Source organism: Thermobia domestica, chromosome 2 (assembly GCF_964235325.1).
Source record: "Thermobia domestica chromosome 2, izTheDome1.hap1.1, whole genome shotgun sequence".
Lineage (NCBI taxonomy): Eukaryota > Metazoa > Arthropoda > Insecta > Zygentoma > Lepismatidae > Thermobia > Thermobia domestica.
In genome coordinates, this window is record NC_137455.1 from 146,762,073 (window position 1) to 146,787,092 (window position 25,020).

General features: G+C 34.7%; 1 protein-coding gene across 2 annotated transcripts in view; it reads right to left on the reverse strand.

The window, feature by feature from the left end:
* Window positions 1-203: 203 nt before the first annotated feature.
* Window positions 204-25,020, reverse strand: part of LOC145676118 (uncharacterized) — a 70,307-nt gene continuing 45,490 nt past the window's right edge. For both annotated transcript variants that reach the window (XM_081747025.1, XM_081747018.1), the window contains 3 exons: window positions 8,771-9,144; window positions 5,706-5,927; window positions 204-3,591 (listed from right to left, as the gene is read on the reverse strand). In XM_081747025.1, the coding sequence (XP_081603151.1) occupies window positions 3,394-3,591; window positions 5,706-5,927; window positions 8,771-9,144 (794 nt within the window). In that variant the 3' untranslated portion in view covers window positions 204-3,393. The remainder of the gene's footprint in view (window positions 3,592-5,705; window positions 5,928-8,770; window positions 9,145-25,020) is intronic.

The window sequence follows — 25,020 nt, forward strand, 5'->3', positions numbered from 1 at the left end:
CACTTTCTTCATTCCACCGTTTTATTCATTTCTCATCGTCACCGTCTCCTTTAACCTAGCCGGCATAAACGTGGGACGTAAAATTCAAAGATTTCTTTTCCATGGTTCCGCTATCTTTCCGCTATCCAGGCACAGGAGAAATGAAGGAAGAAAAAGAAAACAGTTCCACTTATTTTGTATAAGCAACAGATATTTAATTTCTATTTCTTTATGTTGTATTAGTAAAAAGTACGCATTTTTTTAAGTGCTTACAAATACTTTTTGGCTTTCAGTTTGTACTCTGCTTTTTAAATCCATAAGCAAAAACACAATATCATTCAAGCATTGATAATTATGTTTAACTGAACAGTAACGTTACGTAACAATGCATGAAATATATTTACAAATATGTATATACGAAATTTCTTAAGGAAGAAGTAACAATGGTTTAAAGAAAGAAAAGGAAAAGAGTTTCGAAACGAGCTTTACACAAAGTTGTCAAAGTGTTTACTTTTTTATATAAGCTGGCTAATACTGGAAAGCAGTGAATATGATTAGTGGGCTAGATTACGTTAGAATTACATGGAAAAAGGATTTATGACATAAAAATTATGAAGAGTGAAGGGAATTTTGCCTAAAACTAAATAATGACTGAATAATTACTACAGATGCGAAGCACAAAGATACTGCATTCATATCAATCTATTAGAGATCATATGACGACTGTTTGCTTTCCTTTTATGACCCCTTTTCTTTTTCAATTTGAGCTTGATATGAATGTCTCAACATGATTTAAACCATAAAAATACATTTTTGCGACATCTGCCCTTTTCAAAGACAATTCAGGATCAAATAATTTTTCAAGTAGACCTGACTTCTGGATAAACTTATCTTCACTACGAATATCAGAAATCGAAAGGATTTTTAGTTTACAGAGACGACATGAAATAGGTTCTTTTGGTTAGTAACCTTTAATAGATCATGTTTTATTGAGAATTTTATTCTCAAGTATTCGTTATGTCTTATTTCCTAAAATAGATCATAATAGACTGTATTTTCTAGCACACATTTCCTAATAACACAGTACATCAGTTGAGAGAAAGAAACATATTTAATTTTAGTTTCACGCTATCTTGGTTTTAATAATATCTTAGCTTGTCAAAGGAGATAAAGATCTTATCAAGCATACAATGCAACGAAACTGACATAGTTTTATCCAATACCATATATGAGTACATATTAATATTAATTTTATTTTTCTAATACTTATTTCTAACATTTTTAATAGATATTCATATCTTACTTTTATGATACTACACATTAAAATCTTCCTTCACTCTCTGGAATTATATGAAACATACCGGATCGTTCGAGTTTTAATATCTACAAAATTTAATCCATTTCAACATACTCTACCGCGTTGAACACAATGAACGTTGCGATTTAATTTTACAAAGCTCACAGATCATTTCAAAACAGAGTCTCAAGTGTACATGTGCCTTAACGCATAATTGCCAACATATGTATATACAAGGTAACATATTATCAATGCAATACATTAATCTTCTCATTTTACTATAACTCGATAATAAAATTGTAATTTTTACCTTAATGCGTTAATTTTCCTTTATTATAATATAATTGTATTTATTCTTGTATCAAATTATTATACTAATATGTAACCCTGGTCCCTCAAGTATATGGTCCTTAATTTAATGTTATGATTATTTTTTTATTTGATGATTCTGAGTGTTTTTGCTTGAGCGCTGTTAAGAGAAAAACGCTTATTTTCTATTCTATTTACAAAGAATTACAAAAATAAATAAACGTATAAAAATATGGCAGCCTAGCTGATAATACTAGGGATTCTCTACATAGTATATCTAGTTGAAACAAAATGATATTTTGTATAACAATGTTGAGAACGGTCATTTAAGAAGTGAGTAATTTTTGCATACACTCGTCCAAATATTGAGATTCAACTCAGGATGACATATATACACACACACACACACACACACATTCCCTGGCAAAATCTACATACCTACTTCATGAAAATATGTTATAATTTAAATGTTATATTCTCATAAATTGTTCACATTCTAGTGTGACTGTGAAGAATGAAAAAAGAAAAAGAAAAAAGATTTAATTAGATATGCACCATATTTATATTAAAGTCTCGATTAGAGTTCCCAATACCTTGTTACCTTCTGTCAACAGTTTCAGCAAATAGTCATCCAAAATGCTACAGACTACTTATAAAAATTAAATTAATAACTTTTTTTTTAAAAAAAATAAAAAGAGACAATGTCTATAAATAAGAATTCTACAATCATTATACAAGATTTTTAAGCACCCGAACACAGAAAAACAAAACTCTATATTGGATCTTTACAAAAAAACGTACAACACTAGATATTTAAAAACTTTTAAATTTTAACTTACCCATACAACATGAAAACAAAACGAAACGAAATATTCATGTAAAAAAATCGCAATATTTTTTTAGCTATCTCTTACTTAGCTTTAAGGATAATTTAAAATTTTACGTATTTCTTTAAAAAATATCACTTCAGCACAAATAAAACACATTAAATCCACATGTTTGAATAAATATGAAGAAAAAAAATGAGATTATCTCCGATAACGAAAACTTAACAAAACTGTAAACAGGTAAGCATCAACAATTTTTCTCATAACTTTTCAAGTAATTTTTTTCTGGTTATATGATATCATAAATTAATAAAAATTAACCACGCATATGATTATTCTTTACCTTAAATCTATAAATAACTTTGTAGGATAAATTTACTATTACAAACAGCACATAAATTAACATCTACACGATATTAACTTTCCGATATAAATTTACTTTCAAAATTGATTCAAAGTATTAAAATCCAAGTTATTAATTCATTTTGCATGAAGTAAAATGATTTAACACATACTTGCCAGAATGGAATGTACGATTAAAAAAAAAAATAATAATCCATACACACACACATACACACACACACACACACACACACGGGATTTGAGGTATTCAAAAATGAGATAAATCATTATTATGTATGTAACAAATCCGAATTAACAGAATAAAAATTATTAATTGTACTTCTTTCACCATAACAACTTTAATATAGATAGAAAAAAATCGAGATAAATGATTTCGTCAACCATATTATCATTAAATGATACATAACAATGAGCAAAATAATATACAGTCGGACAGGAAAAGACGCCTCAAAAATTCATAGAAAAATGGAAATACTAACATTTTTCTAGTAAATTGTGTAGCACAACAATTAACAGTTATAAAAACTTCAGTATTCATTAACATAGTTCTGTTTCTCTTTAGCAATAACAAAAAGTACGCATAACGTCTTATCATCATCATTGGTACACTATTTACAACTATAACTTCAACTCCTGCATGCGTTTCTTCATGTATGTTTCCTGATGAGAGTAATCCACCAAAGTGTTCTTAATGAGTTCACGTAATATACTGGGCCATTCTTCTTCCAGAATATGAAGCTTTTGTACAGCCTGACAGGCTAAGTCTAGCATCCGCATAAAGTGTACTCGGCCTTTATGTCTCCATGAAGCTTCGTCCTGCCAGAAAAAAGACAATAAAATATAATATTTAAGTGACAAAAAGTACTGAAAACAGATGATTAAAAAAATGATACACACTAAACACCATTTGCATTAGAAAACCTGTCACAAGATATCAAGGATGCGATACCACGGAGCATTCACGTCACAATCGGCTCGCAAAAACGTGATGTCCTTTCTCTTCTGTGCAACAATTACAACAGTTCTTCGTTGCAAGTGAACGTAGTGATACAGCCTCATGTAACTAGCATCCGAATGTGCAGTGCCAATATCCCGGAAACAACTACATTTATTGCCTACTTTTATCCTACAGCTTCAAGGATGTAAGAAGGGTTGGGTGCAGAATAACCAGATCGACAGACGAGCACACACAGGCCACACATGTATGGTTGATCCGAGAGACGAACGATGGGTATCACAATTGATACGTCGATAACGATGAATCACAGCGAAACACTTTACCCATCAGTACAATAGCGAGAAAGTACGACAATTGTCCTCTATGACGATGCGATGTGCCGTATGTCGAATGGAATCTACACCTATAAACTACCACGGGATCCTTCGTTAGCTTCACATAATCACCGACAACACCCTCCATTTACTGAAAACAGATGTCCATGGACCGTGAATACATGGAATTCCATTATTTTAAGTGAAAAGCATTATTTTATGCTTTAGCAGCGAGAATGAAGGGTCCTTTTCGTAAACAACATGAACATGAAGGCACATCATTTCTTTGGTCGCTGGATTTCCAACAAGCCGGCAGTGAAGTATCATGAAGTGGGAAGTGTTTTGCTGGCGTGTTTTTAGAATTGTTGGTCATGACAGAATTATTGAATTGTGAACATTACACGGACCTGTCAAGTGACAATCTGCATCCGTACTTCCACGAGGTCTCGCCCAACCACAGTGTCATTTTCCAACAGAACTATGGACTGTACTATGAAGTCAGGCTCACTGCGGAGTGATTGGAGGTATACGACAACGGATTATTATATTATTTTGGCTTCTAAGCCTGGTCAAAACAAATAAGCTTTTCAGGCACATTAAATCCGATGTTCTTGTTGGGATACCCTATACTACAATATTGTACTTATGTACAGTATTCAACACCTAATTTTATACTTCATACCGGAATTAGCTACAAATTTATTAACTATATGTATGTAATTATCACCGTACAGTGCTATATTTGGGTAACGATATTCTTAGCACTTTAAATATGTAATTAAATCATTATTATCGTTATTTAGTTCCTATTTAACCGAATAGTTGGCGTGTGCGACCTCGGTGTATATTGTTCGTGGCTCTATTCTCGGTGGGAGCATTCAAATTTTTCGGTATTGATACAGCATTATGAGGCAACTGGCGAAACTACCTGAAATAAGAAGTAGCGATCTCCAATTTAAAAAGCCAGAAATAATGACGCCTGCGAACTGATACACTGCTACGCATCACTTAGTTGAAACGGAGAAAAGGCAGCATTTTCTATAATGTTCAAATTTCCAGTTCTTTACACAGAAAAACTCAATTAAGAATTCATTTAGGTTAGAGATTCAGTATATAAACTTCTAACTGAAATTAATCGAAAACGTGTTTCTGCCTTTTCAAAAATTACTAAAGTTTTAGATTCTTTATTCTGAAGATACTCATTTTGAGAATTTGCTTAGATTGGAGGTGTGAGAAAATGAGTGAATATATGTTGTAGCGTTTCCGAAAATTCCACTTCCAAAGGGCGAACAAGTTGTTTTTTATTATTATTATTATTAAATATCCGGTTTTATATGCATTAAACCTTAATGTTCCCGTTCGAAGAATGGACACTTCTACTTGCTGTATCATAAACATTCTTTATTTGTCGTAGAAACACGTTTAAACACTTTGGAAGGACCAAGAAGACGTTTGAGGGAAGAAGGGCCCACTTTCCCCCGTGGTTACATTTTATAATCAATTATATTTACTGAAAATTTTTACAACTTCCGAAGTAGTCATAAGTTTATGTAATTAGATAAATTTTACATCAATAACATTTAAGAATTAGTGATGATTATATTTTATATGTCCAGCTAATCTTACGAAAAGGCTGAAAAGAAAGACAAACGTTGTACCGTTCTAGGATTCCACTGTAACGCTTCTTTCGCTACGACACCTCGCAATGCAGGATCTGCTTCCCATAGCCACTCTTTGGCACTTTTGTTGGTTGATCCTCTATTTCCCAGCTGTAGACGGCCAAGCAATGGAGTCAGAAGGCCCTCTGGAAGTGACCAGAGGACAATATCGCTCAAACTTTGGTATTCCTCTGATGCAGCTGCTATGTCATCGTCTGTAATCTGTTGAAAATAATAATAAAAAAAGTAATTTTAACAAAGACGTAAATCTCAAAACCTTCGTATTTTAATCTGAGGAAAGAATTTATACAAATGTTATAACTTTTTAAAAATCTTATTTCTAAGCAAATCTTCATATTTTAACCTACGAATTAGAATATGGAACTTTAGAAACAAGACATTTTATATACACTGATGTGCAGAATTTAAGGACAAAAGTAAGTTTCGCATGCTATGTCACTCCCAAGTTGCACAAATCGGTGAAACTTGAATCATATATAGAAAGTAGTGCTGCAGTATGATACGTAATTAGAGGAACAAAAATGCCACATTTGTACCGAGGCAATAACTTACACTGAAAGGATTGTGACTCATGATGCCCCTGACATTACAGGAATGAAATGGTCCTTAAAATGGTGTGTGATCATTACCAACAGCGATGCACACTCTGCAACATGCTCCCATGCTGCTCACAAAGTTGTAATGAGTCGTTGTGGTATGAAGTTTCATTATACCACCAGCGCTGTTGACAACTGTTGGATGGTCCTGGTCATCTGGACGTGCTACAGGATACGATACCCCATAGCATCTCAAACGTACTCGATGGAATTTAAGCTGGGGAAACAGGCAGGCCACTTTGTTTGCTGAATGCTCTCTCGTTCTTAGAGCTCCGCCACCTGCGCTGTTCGATGCGATCGCGCATTATCATCCATAAAGAAGTAGTTGAGGCCGACTACACCTCTGAAAGAATGATCGTAGAAGAATAAAGTGTCATAATAACGTTGACCGGCGAGTGTATTGCATTCAAAAATTATAAGGTCGGTATGCCCATGCAACATTATGGCTAACCAGAAAGAAAAACAATGGACAACCAAAATGATCATGTTTGACAACGTTTGTGGGATCACTGCGTGTTCTCACTTCTCGCCAAATATGTTCAGAGTTACTACTTAGACCGAATTTGCTCCATCGGAGAAGAGAACGCGACCATACTCCTCCCTTGTTCCAGCTCTGATATTCTTGGCACCACTGAAAACGATACTGCCAATGTGCAGGTGTCAGTGGAATATAACGTAATTGCTATCGGACAAAGAGACCACTCCCACACAGTTTATGTGTCATTGTGGAACGTGAGATTGGGTGACTTCCAGTCTTTCTAGATATGTTTGCAATTGCACCCGCTTTTTGACCTCGATCCTTTCACACTGTTTCACAATGTAGCGCTCGTCCTCTGCTGTAGTTGACTGTAGTCGACCACCACTTCTCCTTTGCACAATACTGCCTGTGGTTCGGAATGCTCCTCATGCACATGAAACAGTGCTGTGGACAATATCGAATTCCTGAGCCACACTCGTCACACTTCATCCGTCTTCCAGTTCCCAATGGTTCTTTCTCGTATGAAGTCACCCAAATGTTGTCTTCGGGCTACGTTGTTTTAATACACCACAATGAACCTTAACAACTCTCTGAATGACGCACGTTGTCTCGTCTCTCTCATTCAATTTCATGTTGGGGGAAGCAGTCGCATTCAGCGGTACTATCACACTATGCAATGTCTTGTTCCCTGTGGACATATGGGAAACGTCTGGCAACATCCTGCCGAGCTTTTATTTATTTGCATCGACTACGCAATATTTTATGCTACTTCATCTCACTCGTCTTTAAGTTTTGCACACCAGTGTATATGAGAATGACAGGAATACTTTCTAACTGACACAGGCTCGAGTGGTAACCAGGACAATTAACTCGGTCATGGATAAATATGACGCAAGTGAATTTTGTTTTACTTTATCGTTCCACAAAGTCGCCATTCATATGAATTTTAAGAGCCTTTTAGCCTATAGAAAATGATTACTGGACGTTAAAACTATTTCCATTTTATTTACAAATATTTCCTTGCAAAAAGAATGGCGCAAAATTTTCGTATATTGTTGACTTGAAAGCAGCATCAGGGAAGCACTTTAACATATACAACAGACTGATTTTATACTATTAATATATTTAAAAATTAACTATCTTTCCTGTTTTTCCTCTTATTGAAATACTCTGGTATACTATTTTCAAAGTAGTTTCTGTTCTTGTGCATATATTTCATATGCCTGTCTCATCTATTATCTTTTGATAGTGTATTGTAGGTAACTAAAAATGGATGTGTTACATACTTATGAGTAGTGTATTTTTTTATATACACAACAAGCAAAGATTTTCATCTATATAAATAGCATATTAAGTTCTGTTTTATATCTTTATCTTCTATTGAGCAAAGAAGTAATTTATGTGGATCTACATTGCATGAATTTACAGTAATCTCTCAATAAACTGCATGAAGTCAATATTTTAAATGTGATACTCAACACTAGTGGAGTAGTTGATGGCATACTGCCCTCGAAATCAAGATATCGTTAGTTTGGAACTCACTGTGCCATCCAGATTGTGGTTTCCACACTAGACAAATGATGATATAGTCAAGATTGATTAACTTCCGTGCATACTATATAGGTTTCAGAAGTGACAAGCACTGGCAGCACTGACAGCAAGACATTATATATAAAAAGAAAATAAGAAGTATAACTCTACCGAGCGAAAAATATTTTGAGTCACTATGAGTCAAATGTAGAGTACACTATGCATTATAAAGTAGCTAGTAATTATGTCGAGATGGCACAAGAATAATATAACAGAACACGTATCCTTATACTAAAAACAGCTATTGATTATGTGAATTTCATATAAAATGACTTATTACTCTCAGAACAAAATCAGAACATAATACCAACAAATCCCTACTTAGTTACTAAGATCTTTGACAAATTGAACGCTTTGTAATGTGTATTAGGTAACGGTACCTCTTTGCCATTGATTCTTCTCAAACCCCAATGCGAGAGCCGATAGATCGCATATGATTCCCAGTTCTTTTGAGTAATTGGGTTGCCATCGGAATTAATTTCGAGAGACGTCAATCCTTGAACTTCAGCAAGGGCATTAAGCTGTCCTAAACAATATATATTGTTACCACGGAACACAAAATCTTCTGAGTTAGGGAACTTCTGCTTAAGTTTTCCAAACGAAGGCATAATGGAGTTGAACGTTATGTAGTTGAACTTCACAGTAGTCACCTCAGCTGCTTTCGATGGATTCCATGCACGATCAAGAAAGCGAACTGAGCTTTGGCCATAAACATTCAACGTTTCATCTTCAATTTCTACTAGGAAATCTGAACCTGGAAAAGAAAAGCAGAGTTATTTTCAACGAGAAGCTCGTAAGCTAGTAGCTACCTAAAACTTCTGTAGTATATTGCGTTTTCAAGGAGAACAAATCATTTAAATTGATTGTAAGAGATGATGTAAGTTTGTTAAACCATTTACAGCTCGATTCATAGTACAGACAATCTGGCGAAGATTTTCCAACCGCTTCGAGTAAATTTCGAGTAGGTACTTTCAACAGACACCTTGGCAATCAGGTTAATAATGTTACTGATGTTATCGCTCAAAATATGATATAGGTGACATATAGTTCTACAATTATCCATTGAAGGAAGTCTTCCCTCAAACATGAGACAATTTCGATTCTAGTGCTGGCTGACTCTAGAATTATTGACTGAAACTGAAACTACATTATAAACATAGCAAATATTGATAACGTAAAATTAATAGAACTGGACGTTACTATAAGTAAAGAAAATAAAGTATCAGTTAGTTAGGGGTACCCGCATTGTACAGTAATAGATCTGGGATGCAATGAATCCAATTTCGTCCTCTTAAGTCTTGCTGCAAATTTTAATGCAAAATTTCAATTTAACCTATATCTATCTATGCTATAGAAATTAAATCGAGGTTGTCTGTTACATCATAAGGGAACAACGGCAGAAATGAATTCTTGAACATAGCTCCTGCCTCGAGCTGGTAATGTCATTCAGATAAAAATGCATGTCACAGGGGAAAAGCGGAAGTTTCAGTAATTATTTTAAAAACAGAATTCTAACCATATAGTCCAACTCATCGAATGTTATTTAAGAAAATTTTAACTTTTAAGTGGACCTCGTATAAAAGCACTCCTAAGAATTTTTCTCTCAGCAAACAGACGAATATGCATATATATATGTGTGTGTGCGTTGCGTCTGCGATGGAAGTCTTGGTGGACCCTCTCGCTTCTCCAAATAAGGTGCTAGAATCTAGCATAGAAAGAAAACTTCGTCTCCAAAAATTCCTGCCTATAGCTTGTCATAGTTATTTTTAGCTCTGACATCAACAGGTTGCATTGCGAGCCCCTCTGCTTGGTAGAAGCACGGGAAGATGTGGAGAAAAGCCAGCCAGTTTAGCTATGGACGGGCAAACGAACAACAAGCCAATTTACGTTTAAATCTCAGTAACCTATAGTTTTCAGTCTGAAACCTGAACATGATCAACAGTACGCACACTTTGCTACGCTTCGAGTGAAATTAATTATTGTCGTTTGTGCAATGAACATAGTAACAAATACTACGTATACAGTGCGTTACACTACATTAGTAACTAATATGCTATGATAATGAAAATGTTGATCCAGCCCAAAAGGAAGAAATTTGACATCATATCAAATGGAATGTCGTACACGAGGATTTCTACAAGCAACTGCCACGCTTCATGGACTTGCCAGGAAACCTTCCCTTCCTCTCCCAAATTATCCAAGGAACTGACAAAAGTGAAGCAATCGTAAAGTGACAGTGAAGTTCAATCGGTAACTCGCGTCTTCCGCGATCGTAGTGAAAATAATTAGGCCGAGTGTAAAATTGCATTATCATATTCAATTATTTAAATCAAAGTGCCAAAGTGTGATTTAATATGTGTTTGTGTCGTTTCAGTGTTGTTAATTAAAACAAAAGCTTAAAAGTTTGCATATCCTTTACGAAAATAATTACCATGATTTAAATTTATGTTTTATAGTTTAAGAGAATTTAATCTACTTTTTCTCTCCTGCATAAATAATTAATGCCTTTTTGCATTATTAAATTGTATCGGCATTAGGAATACGATTAGAATCAGTCTTTATGTCAATTTCCCAGAATGTTCTGACCTGAACTCTATATCGTACTGTCCAGTGGTTATATGATCGGCTTTGGTAAAATCTCCGAATCACTATTAAAGTCTAAAGGAGACGTTCAGGACATAGAGGATCGAATCCCAGACTGTCATAAACGCCTAAGCCCTCATAGGGATTTACACGCAAGCTTTCGGTACTCGCAATACAAGGACATGTGGACATTCGATGGATAAATTGTTATTGTATTGGAGAACCAAGATTAGGCCTATGTCACTTTTAAAGGTCAGCTGCTTAACCTTATTAGTGAAAGGGGATAGACAACTTGAACGATGCTTTTGTGAGTGCAGAAAGTATCTATTGAAAGTAAATATATTATTTTACATATAGTGTTAGTGTGAGTGATCTTCTTGTGTATGATTTTCTTATTCATATGCATGTTTTATGTATATGTGATTTTTCTATTATTTATGTGTCATTCATGTCTGTGTTCACTGTTTGACATTGCTCTGTTTGTGACATGCGGAAATCTGAAATGTGGGCATGGAGCTCCTGTAAAAACTATTTGAACACTATCAATTTATATCAACATTTTTGTGCTTACTTACTTGTTAGCAATTTTCTTTTATATGCTTCTAGATTTTCATATGCAATATTTGTTTTCTCTATTTAACTATTAATAGTACTCAGATTGCATTTTACTTAAATGGAAAACTGTCAAAGATAGCAACATCGACTTCTACTTTCACTTAACTCGGTTGTACTTACCCCTTCCATAATGAAACTGATGACCACTTTCCATTTTCTCCCTCCTCGCTCCCGAGCACTCTTATTGCAAACTGAACTAGGAAAACCAGCGGCTGGGACGACTCTGAATGTTTACACTTAAACACAAAATCCCTTTTAAGTTCTTTCGATTAATTTCGAACTATTATTCTCCCTCAAAACAATTTGTACCTCATCTTAATATTGGATATATGTTCAAAGCATGAGCTACCGGATTTTCATTTTATAAGAAATTACAGAACGCAAAAGGGTGCTGGTTGAGTTGGTACGAGGTGATACAAAAATTCTGTCCATGTTGCCACACGAATACAATTTTAACATGCTAACATCGAACAGTTAAAATGAAATATTTGTAACATTATACCTGGCTTCAGCCTTTCGATATGCGCACTGAACCCTACTTTTCCTCTTCTACACCACTATCACTACTAGATCTCATCTTACTAACAATAGGCAAAAAACGGTTCACTATGGACAATTACCTATCCCTGTAATACCTTACTATATCTAGTGTTCGAAAATTACTTTATACAAACATTGAAGAGACAGTAAAAGCTCTAATAGAAACTTAAATTGAATGAAGCTACCCCCCTTCTCTAATAAGGTGAGAATTTCTCGGCAGTTAATGAACGTCTTTTCGTCTATAGATGAAAAAGTGCATTTCTTTAACATATCGACGTTTTCACTGCTAGATAAGGATGCCTCACTCATTAAAAGCAAAGTATCATGATCTTCTTTCGGTGCTGACCAGATTAGTATTTAAATTTTCAAAAATAAATCACTGTTTGTATTTAATCTTATTAGTACACTCTTTTCCTTATGAATGGCACTTTTCCATCTGCTTGGAAATAGCGGAATGATTTTCGCTCTATTAGTATTTTTTTCTCTTTCAAAAGCCTTGAAATATATTATTAGTGATCCATATGGTGAAATACAAATATTTTGATCCTCAAAACCAGGTTTCCTAAAATACCACAATATTGCCACCACAGCTCTTACTCATATTACTGACAACTTGAAACTAGCAATGGATAGAAAGCTGGTAACTATTCTTGCTCATTTAGATTTCTCCAAAGCTCTTCAATAACACACAAAACGCTCTTCCATAAACTGACCACGAAATTTAACTTCTTCGCTGGCGCTGTGAAATGGGTGGAGAATATTTATATGAACAGCAGCAATTTATGACTTCCTCTTCACTGCGCAATCTCATCCATGGTGTGCCCCAGGAAGTGTCATTGTCTCTCTTCTTTTCTGTCTGCATATTAATGACCTGCTTCCTGTTTTATAATAGTGTAAATATCACCTACACACAGATAATTTTCAAATCTAGATTTCAGGTCAACCTGAAAACTTGGACAGTTTGATAAATGAATGATGATTTACATCTATCTTTTGTGGTCATATGAAAATGGGTTAGCCACAAATATACATAAATCTAAGTGCATTTGTGTCTCCTCCAAAACGACTAACATAAAGGCACCGTTTGAATTTATCAACAGTACTAATTAATGGAGCAATTATTCCACTTTCATAAATTTTGGGATAATATCAGGTTGTCTAAAAAGTACTGAGACTTCGGAGAATACATTTAATGTGGTTTGAAACACATTATAAAACCAAATATGCATAATTTTGATCGACGATCTTCTGCCATTTTTTCAGCAACATCGTATTCCCGTCGTTATAGAACGTCTGTGGTTTCTGGTATTAAACTAATATGTTTCACGTGGTTTTTACAGACCTCTTTTGAAACTATTTAATACCATTCAGGGAGCTCTACAGATAAAGAAACAAATAATAGTCGGGCGGTTAGGTCTGGGCTATACGGCGGATGATTAAAACTTTCCAGCCAAGTTCTCTCAATTTCTGATTGGTCGTTGAATATGTATGCGGTCTGGCGTTGTCAGTGTGGTATAGGACACATTTTCTGTTGACCAGTTCCCGCCGTTTTTCTTTTCTAGGTATACCCGCGCTAATTGTCGACAATACAGACCCGAGTTCATGTGGCAGCAGCTTATGATGCACGAAGTCCTTCCAATCCTACCAAACGCAGAGCATAATCTTCCTGGCATTAGTGTTGGCTTTTCTACAGACTTTGGAGCTTCTTCTCGCTTCGACCACGATTTTTTCGTACATTGTTGTCGTAGGTTATCTGCTTGTCATCACTCGTGATAACTCCTTCAGAAATGGATCGAGTTCGTTACGCTTCAGTAAATATTCACAGATAGAAATTCGATCGAGTAAATGCTATTAAGTCAGATCACATGTCACCTAAACGTCAGTCTTCTATTTGCAGCCAGCTTTTCCCAAATGATTTAACACTGTTTGAAGATGGATGTTTAGGTCATTGGCAATGTGTCATGACTGTTTACAAGGCGACTTTTGTCAGAATCTCATCCACTTTTTCAGTGATTCGTCGCCACTGCGAGGAGTAACTTGGGCATCAACATTTCCAGAACGAAAGCAACTGAACTATCTTTTAGCTGTTGCTTTTGATAAGTATTTTGCTCATAAAATCGCAAATTACTTCACAGGGTTGCACAGCATTTGCGTCTTTATCGAAATAAAATTGTAAAATGTAGAGCACTTTTGCGGAAAAATAACTAATTTCCACGTTGCAATACCTTACGTCTGGTTATAGGCATTCCATCTTCTGCAGATCTACTAACTTTAGATGTTAGCTCTCAAATAACATGTGCCTTGACCCGATGCAACTCATATACTCTGCGATTTGGAACGCCATCGCCAAGGCACAATACTTTTTAGACAACCTGGTATTTTAGAAAAAAAAATACAGAAACAAAGCTTAAATCTGTAATTTTTTTCTCATCTCGAATATTGAAATATAGCGCTCTCAAACTTAAATGAATTTGGGTACCATTTGCAACCTATCCAAAGTGCCAGTATTCGATTTGTTTACAGAAACAATCGAATAATTTAACTCCATACAACAGAAAGTTTGAAAGCTTTCCGAAGATGGTGTCTGCACAGACTTTTGTTTCCCTTCAAGACTTTTATGCTTTCAACAAGCTCCCTCGCCAAGACCACAATACAAGATCAGGTGTAAATAAACTTCTTTTTTTCTCACCTCAATTCATCGACCCATTACTTTATATCTGTCTTCGCATCCACTATGCGAGCATTGAATCACATTCCACCTTACATACGACATTAAAATTCAATCCATCTATTTAAAAATCGTTGAGCAAGCTGTTCATAACTCAGCGAATGGAAATCTGATGACAAGATAGGTGATTTATACTTTTCTTTCTTCTCACTTGCTTTTATATTCTTCTTCTTCTAACTTGCTTTTATACTCTTCCAATTTTATTCAGATTAGGTTACATTATATGTGTATTTGTAGTTGTATGTGTTGTATAAGAATGTCTGCTTGTGAATGTGATACATTTACTTGTACTTATTACTACTTTGAAGATAAGTAGGTCGCCAAGTGTCAGTTCTAAATGGGAACATCTGGAATACCAATTTATCCCGAATAGATGCGTTATTTACATAAGCTATCTCGACATTGCCGCACTCCTGTGTTTGATATTATAAGATGTACAGAACAGTTTTATATAGGATCATAAAAGAGGTAAAAGTGCTAGGAAATTATATTTATATTGGGAGAGCTTCCAATGCAATGAGAGGTACATGCCAAATAATTTGGAAATAATCTGGAGATGAATATCTTCTTTTACGATAACTAGTGTATTATATCAAAATTTAATGTTAATGCTTTTAACTGAAATTGCTACTGCTTTTTAACGACTACACGAATGAAGTAGAAAAGCTTGTCACTAATAGCGTGAACACAAAAGTATCTAGCAAACAATATATATACAGGCCAGATGTTAATACTTTCGACAATTCTTGTTCTTATATCCAGTAACTAGTCAGGAAATCAAGAACACTAAACTAAAAATAAAAGAGTTCTTCAGGACATGATGGAGTTCTCGATAAAATTTTTAAAGCAATGCTCTTTTGAGATTGCAGAAATTGTACTCTTTATAGTAAATAACTCATTTAATACTGGCGTTTTTCCTGAGGCTTTAAAGTTAGCAGTTGTTAAACTTTCACATAAAAGCAGTAAGGAAGAGCATACGTCGAACTACAAACCAATATCGTGTCTATCTACCTTCTCAAAACTTTTTGAAAAATGTATGTATAGAAGACTAGTTAACTACCTTAATAATTTTAACTTCATTTCTACTGCTCAAAATGGCTTTAGATCAAATAGGCCTAAGTCTACTGAAACTATTCTTTGCTCGTTTCTCTATTTCGTTCTAAACTCATTGAACAATAACGAGTATGCAATCGACATATTCCTTGACCTTGATCGCATCATTTGATATGATTGATCATGGAGTCATACTCAAAAAGTTACAAGATTATAGAATTAGGGAAAATGCCTATGGATGGTTTAAATCTCTAACCAGACCCAAACTGTTGAAATTAATTGTCACAATCACAACACACAAAGAGTAAGAATGGGTTATTCAGGTACCTAAAAGTTGAAATTTGGAATTCCTCAAGGTTCTATCGCAGGTCCTCTTTTATTCTTAGTATATTCTTCAAGTATATACATAGCTTGCCACGATGTTAGACTTCGTCGAAATTATTCTGTATGCTGACGATACGAAATTTAATACTAAGGGGGAAAACTTACGATGAACTACTTAATACAGTAGACTCCACCATGTCTGCCGTCGGTGACTGGCTAGGTAGAAATATACTAATAGTAAACAACAAAGTTTTCGTGCAGGTGTTTCTACGTATAGGGTAGAGAAGAAAGTTACGGAAAGAATTCCCTGGCATTTCCCGGTTTTTCTGATCATGTTTGCAAGTTTTCCCTGATATGTAATTAGCCATACAGACTTTCCCATGTTGATGGAAAAAAGACGAAGAAAACAATGACAACGATGATAAATAAGTAATACACTTCTCTTAATCAACTCGAAAAACGAATAATATAAGGACAAAGACAATGCATTTTATTATAAAACTAGCTGAAATATCCATTCCTCGCATAGGTAAGATAAAATATCTATGTAAACAAACTGAACAACGAAAGAAAAAAATATCAGTCATTTTCTACTACTTTTACAAATCCCGGGAAGAGCCCCCTGATCTGAATCTTAAAAAACAAATGCCCCTGGCCCCAGGCGATGGGGGCTGTATTTGGAAATCAACGCTTGTGGGAGTATCAGCATTCATCTCAGCGACCGCGAAAACTATGGATTTGACACTAATATCGGTCATTTTGGATTATTTTTACGTCTTGGTATTTCCCCCGGTGACCCCCGCCCCGCAGCCGAATGGGGTAAATTTGAAAGTTAATGCGATCGTACTTTCACCATTGATCTCAGCGACTGCGAAAACTATGAATTCGACACTAATATCGGCATTTTTTTTTTTTTTACTACTTTTACGTGTGCCGGTAAACGCCCACCCCTGAGACCCCCTGGTTCGACTTTTGAAGAAAAAAACAGCTTAGTCTTGGTCTGGGGCTTGGACCAAGGTGCCCGTGACCAAAATTTGGTAACTCTCGGTCCACTCGTCTGGTCTCCAGGCCGCACATAGACACACAGACAGACACACACACACATAAACTCTTTATTTTATTTAGATACATTATATTACAGAACACTTACCTAATAAAAATTTCTGTACAAAGCAAGAAGTTACATCTCCCCTGAAACTTGAATCTGTAACTTTAGTCACATGATAAAAGTTCCATCATATATGGAAGGAAAATATCACAGTAAGACACAATCCGAAAAAGGGTGCTAGTATGTACAAAAACTCACTTCAGTATTTATAACGACTCACCAAGGGTAGTCATCAACCTGGTTCGATCGATGATATAGGAATCTCGAGTGGTAGTAATAGTTTGCATGTAAAAATATCTTTAATAATTATATATACTATTATTCTCACCTTTTCTATAAGAATTATAAAGTCGATGAACGGCACTAAATGGTTTATTAGTTGATACACTTTATAATATATTTTCGTTCAAACTGTCATGCACACAGACATGATGATTAGGTATCTATAAACAACAACTACCTAGCAACTAATTACATAACACTATCCCATAATATATTTACATATATTAAAAACATTCTTCTTTTGTTATTATTAAATTAACATTCTATTAAGTATAGTGCACATGTATGAGCACTTTCTGCCCAAGGTACAGGTAATTAATAATCTATCCAAAGTATTTCGTTATATAAAATGTCGCCCGACAATTGGACTGAATATAAAAGTCATAAGCAAGCTTGGCTTTTATCTTCAAGAACCACTGGTCCGTTTACAATAATGGTCTTACTTTACACATGTTCATCACATTTTGATCGTCCCTCGTATGTATCTTCATTACATATCTATATATACATTTATAACAAATCTTTCATTTCATTAATACTTATTTTTGACAATAAAGTTTCAACACAAATTAATATAATGAAAACAATTTTTGTGTTTAATCAATCATGAATTAAATTATAATCCTCAACGTTAATAAGAAAGAATTAAAATCATTGAAAACTTATCGTTGGTTAATGAAAATCAAAGAAAATAAAATTGACTAAAAACCAAAAATTAAACATAACCTACGTTCGAATGACCAAAAGGAAGAAAATAAATCTATTTTTACACAAACAGAAGACACCCTTTTGTTATATATATATATTTTTTTTTCAGTCTTCTTCATTCCTATTTATTTGAGCAAGAATGTCAGGCGCAACTAATTCTTTCACTAGATGCATCCATTTTTCTTTTGTATACTGAGTAGGTTTCCAAACCTTCAACTCATCCATATTACGAAGTCCAATTGACATACCCGTTTTAGCGTTCAACAATTCAAAAACTTTAGGATTTATTTCCTTAAAACATAAATAAGGACCTGAGAAAATGTCACAAAATTTATAAATCTTCTTTAACAACATATTACTTTGTGGATGTTGTTTAACAAAAACTAAGACATTGACCTTGATCCGATATTTTCCTTCTTGCAAAGACTCTACTTGAGAATTACGTTTCAAAAATTTGTTATGTCTTCGGATTTTTACCATATTCACTAAACTGGAAGAATCTATAATTGTTGAATCTTCTAACTTGACATCAAAATGTTGTTCCACAGGGAAAATCAAATCAGAACCATTATGTACATTAGCAGGAGACACGCCTAAAGTATCTGATATAGAATGATTCAAAAGGTACGTGATTTGATTGACATGCTTGATCCATTCGGCATGTTTGTCTTTACAAAAGTGTCGAAACAACATACCAAAATTACGATGTACATTTTCTACAACAGAGCTACTAGGATGGTACGGAGTTACAAAATGAATTTTAATGTTAGCCTTGTTCATGGCTTTGATGAACACATCACTTTTGAACTGTGAACCATTATCGCATAATATGTGTTCGATAGGGCCACAATGTGGAATATATACATTCAAGATTTTATTTATGATAGCAGCGGAAGTTGCTCTACGCAGAGGATAAGCTACTACATAACGTGAAAAGATATCCATGGTTGTTAGTAAATAAGTTTCTCCAGTAGCTGCTCTTGGTAAAGGTCCATATAAATCGATTGACAGAAACGAATGTGGTCTTTCAGGCGTTATTGAGAGCATTGGTTTTTGTACAGCCTGGTAATTGTTTAATTCGCATGCACTCAACACAGTCCTTGATATAATTTTTGATTTGAGCTCTCATTCCCCTCCAGTAAAAGGATTTATTAATCAAGGCACATACCTTTACATAACCAAAATGACCAAAATCGTCATGATAGGCCTTTAATATGCGTGTTGTTAGCGTAGGTGGAATACAAATTTTGTTTCTAGATTTGAATTTAAAATCTTTAATAAGTAGAATTCCGTTGGTTAATTTAAATCTGGAATTCCAATGTTTGGGACAATTACATTCCTCACTGCATGAAGATAAATGTTCCATAATTTGTTTATATTCATGATAATTCATTTGATGTCCTCGTAGATCTTCTATTGAAATGGTAGCTATTTCATCCTGTAAGATCTTAAATTCGTTGATGGACAAGATATGTTGTTCTTCTCCAGGAAACAGACGTGATAAGGTATCTACGGGTCCATTATCTACCCCTTTAATGTGTCGTACTTCAAAATCATAAGCTTGAAGATCTAACGACCAGCGAAGTAGTCTGTTATTATATCCCTGTACGCTGTTAAGGTATCGCAATGAATTATGATCGGTAAGTACTATGAAATGACATCCGCTAAGATATGGAGCAAATTTTTGTATCGCAAAACGTACAGCCAAAAGTTCGATTTCTGTCGTGGTGTATCCTTTTTCAGCTTTCTTTAAAGTACGGCTAGCGCAATGAATGACAGCCGGTTCCTGAATAGTTGGATTAGGTTGCCAGAGTACTGCAGAGATTCCAAGTTGGGAACCGTCACACTGAACATAGAAAGGAACGTCATATCGGGGGTAATTCAAATGGATGTTTCGTTTTACGCACTCCTTCAACTTATTAAAACTGTGTTCTTGAATCGGACCCCATTGCCATGGTACTCCTTTCTTTATAATCATAAATAAAGGCTGGGCTATCTCGGCGAATCGCGGGATGGCTTTGCGAAACCAATTGAAGAGCCCTAATATTTGCCGTGTCTGTTTCACATTTAATGGAGCAGGCAGATCTTCTATGGCTTGTACTTTAGATTGACTGAATTGTAAACCAGAGGCATCAATTTGGTATCCAAGAAATTCTATGGAATTCTGCAGAAATTTCGATTTCTGTAGATTGATAGTAAGGCCCGAACTTTCCAATCTGTCTAAAACTATATCTAAGTACTTCAAATATTCATGTGGATTTTTTCCCATTATTAAGATGTCATCAGCGTAAGTTATCACGTTGCTACGTAAGTCTTGACCCAAGACTTTATTCAAGCAGGATGCTAACGCCGCACTACCATTGATAAGCCCAAAGACTACACGGTTGTATTCGTATAAGTGACCTTCAAAACTAAATGCTGTGTACGGTTTCGAATCTTCATGTAATTCGACCTGATTATATGCCATTACTAGGTCTAAATTTCCGAAGACAGCATTCCCTTGTAAAGAAGCTAGTATTTCTTCCACTGGAGGATACCTCACTTGTTCCAGATCAATGCGACAATTCGTGCGTCTCAAATCTAATACCACACGTAGAGAACCATTTTTCTTTGGAACAACATGTAATGGATTAAGATGCACGCTTCGTGAAGGCCTAATGATCCCATCTCTTAACATATCTGTAATTTGCTGACGTACATTTTCCCTGTATCTATATGGAATTATATAAGGCTTGGTTACTATGGGTTTGTCTGTTTTAACCTTAAAAGAATAAACAAAATCCTTGCAACGCCCAGGACGTTCTGAAAATACATTTTTATGTTTATATAGGATATTCTTAAAGTCAGCTTTTACTGTATTATCTGTAAAATCAAGACTGCTTTCGAGTGATTTAACACGTTCAGAAAACAATACATCGTCTTTTAAATTCACCAAATTTTGTGTGTCTTCCATTCGTTGATCATTTAATTTACCACTTTCTGCACTAACAGAAACATTATTCATTACATGAGAAATATTATTATATTGACAAGCACTATTATCTAATTTTGGAAGCAGTTTCTGAACGATTTCCTGAGGTATACCAGGTATAGTTAACGTTTGGTTTTTAAAATCAAGCATGACACGTAATTGAGATAATAAATCTAAACCCATAATTAATTTCTCGTTCAGTTCCTTTATTACCAGAATAGGGATTGATATTTCAAAATCTTGAATAGTTATTGTCACACGAGTAATTCCAGCTACTCTCTTTTTATGTTTACCGGTAAAATCAACTATAATAAGGTTCTCAGCCTTTTGTAACTTAGGGTTCGAATAATTACTAGTAATTGCTTTCCACAACGAATACGATAATAGAGAGGCATTTGCTCCTGTATCAAGTAAAGCTTCAGTGCTTAACCCATTGACTTTGATAGGTATTTTAGCTGTACTATATGATTTTAAAAATACAAAATTTTCTTCAATATTAAAACCATCATTGACAGTATCATCTTCGAACCAACAACGATTTACAACAGGTATAAATTGGTACTGACATCTATTAATTGCTATTTCCGAATAATTATTTACAGAGACGTCATGTGAAAGATCATTTTCATCATTAACATGAACATGTAAATTGGAAGATAAATGTTCATAAGAATTATCGCTTAAATTTGTAGATAAATGTTCATGAGAATCTACAGCTGATATGGGTTTAACCCCTACCACATCAGCCGCAATTAGTTTAAATTCATACTCGTGTATGGTTCCAATAAAGTACATTGTACTGCACAATCATGATTAGGTTCTACAATATGCTGTACATGTATTTCCTCGTGATTCTGATTTTGATACGAAGTGCCATCCCTTGACCTCCAATTACGTCTATCCATGTAGCTTGTTGTATTCCTGTAATTTCGCTCTATATTCCGATTGTTTTTATGTCTACTTCTGTTGGGTGATTTGACATCAGGATTACTACGATTAATTAGTTTGGGCTGATTCCCTACATAACTTTGTCTATTTTGCTCGTTTTGATTGCTAGAATTTACTCGGCTTAGGTTGTGTTCCGTATCATTCACACTTCTGATATTTAGATTCCGAACAGGTACAAAATGATCTGAATTATTTTTACTTTTACCTACTCCTGCTTGTTGACTCATAGCATGGTATTGAGTTTCATAGCATTGGACAAGCATTAATAAATGGTTGAAACTCATACACTGTGTAGAAAACAAGATCTGTTGTAACTTAAATGGGAGCAAATTTCGAATCGATGCTATTATTCTAGATTCCGATTGCAAAGGATTAACGACTTTTAATTCGTTGTATGTATTTACAACAAACTCCACAACAGATTTGTGCAAACGAGGATTGAAATGTTGATTTCTAATAGTGGCATCTCGATTTGCAAGCAAAAAGTCATTTTCATAATTCGCGATCAGTGCTGCCTTAAATTCCTCATAAGTATTGATGTGATCACGTACGGCCTTAAACCATAAAGAACATGGTGGGAGTAATACATGAGGGATTAATTTCATATATTGTGATCTATCTATACACATTATATTGCATTCGTCCTGAAATTTTTCCAGGAAAGAAGTAGCGTTTTCATTACATTTACCACTGAATTTACTCATAGCCCGTATTTCACTCATCTTAACACTTAACTTTACCTTCCTTTTATCATTCCGTGTACTCATTGGCTGACAATTCCTATCCATGACGTGATGTGTTGTTGCATCATCCCTTTTCCGCCCATCTGTCCTCTTCGGATGAATTTCTTCCAAAATAATATCCTCATCAGACACAGGTGAAGGCGAAACCATCTCTGGTGATTGGGGAAACTCCAAGCGATCACTACCCATATTATTGTGGTATGTGTTGTCCTTAACCTGTAGCGTTCTAATTTCTTCCTGTAGAGTAGCTATCAATTGCGTATTTGCACGTATGTTGTTAGAATTATTGATGACCTGAATCTTTTGCTGTTGAACAGAAGTTTCTATTACTTCTAAATCCTTTTTTACACCACTGATTTCTTGGATTTGGTGGTTGTGCTTATCTTGACAATCCTCAGAAATTCTTTTTAACTTTTCCTCGAACTGCGAGGTGATGTCATTCATCGCCTGGACAATTGACTGTTTCGTTTCATCTGACTTCTGTTCCATTCGTCTACTTAATTCCTCATATTGCTTGTTAGATTCATCGGATTTATGCTCTATCGTCTGCTTCAATTCTTCGTATTGCTTATTGGATTCTTCGGACTTCTGCTTTATCGTCTGCTTCAATTCTTCGCATTGCTTGTTGGACTCTTCGGACTTCTGCTCTATCGTCTGCTTTAATTCGGTAGACATCTGAATCAATTGTCGCTGTAAGGCTAGCAAGATTCGGTCTTCTGATGTCATTCCTGGTGCTACACTATGTTCACCGTCGTCACTATTATTGGATTCTTTCTCAATTGCCTCACCGTTCATTTTTCTTATAATTATTCTACCACTTCTTAGTCTGGTGAAATTTGTATTCATTAACTTTATTACTAAAGTAAATTCACCCTTACTTTGCTTCGGGATATGAATTTACAGCAGGTCCCGGGTGAGGTAAACCAAAATTTTTAGCTAATCCCGGTGTGAAGGCACCAAAATTTTTATAACGACTCACCAAGGGTAGTCATCAACCTGGTTCGATCGATGATATAGGAATCTCGAGTGGTAGTAATAGTTTGCATGTAAAAATATCTTTAATAATTATATATACTATTATTCTCACCTTTTCTATAAGAATTATAAAGTCGATGAACGGCACTAAATGGTTTATTAGTTGATACACTTTATAATATATTTTCGTTCAAACTGTCATGCACACAGACATGATGATTAGGTATCTATAAACAACAACTACCTAGCAACTAATTACATAACACTATCCCATAATATATTTACATATATTAAAAACATTCTTCTTTTGTTATTATTAAATTAACATTCTATTAAGTATAGTGCACATGTATGAGCACTTTCTGCCCAAGGTACAGGTAATTAATAATCTATCCAAAGTATTTCGTTATATATTAACATATCTTTAGAAAAAAATCAATAGTACGTATTACGTAATTAATTTCACTTCTCCAAGCGCTTCATTTTCTCATCAATATTGCGCGTATCTTCCATTATTTTAGTCTTTAGAATTCAAGTTAATTCAGAACAATCATTATTTTTCTGTCTTCAGCTTCTATTCGTTTCTTTTCCTCTTTCTCTTGTTGATTTGTTGCCTCTGCAAAACGAGTACGAGCATTTAGTGGACAATGAATCATAGATTTCCTTATGGATCTCAAGCCACGAGAAGAAGCTACTAAATCGCACACCTGAGTATCACTAAAGTTTATTCTTTTAAATTATCTGCTACACATTGTGCATTGATTGAAAATCCTCTGTCTAGGTTTAAACTTCCATACGAGAAAATCAAGACCATTTCAATAAATTATTTTATTCTGATGTAATGTATCTAAATTCTTCAGCCGAAAATCATCCTAATACTGACTATTTTAGAATACTGACTCATAATTGTTATACAAGTTGAATTCGAACAAAACTCTTTGAATTGCCTCACAATTCTTTTAGTTCTATTGCTATCTAACCAATTATTTTGAACTAGGTCAGCTTAAAGAAACTTCATGATATTCACTCCAAAATCAGACCCTGTAGAAACA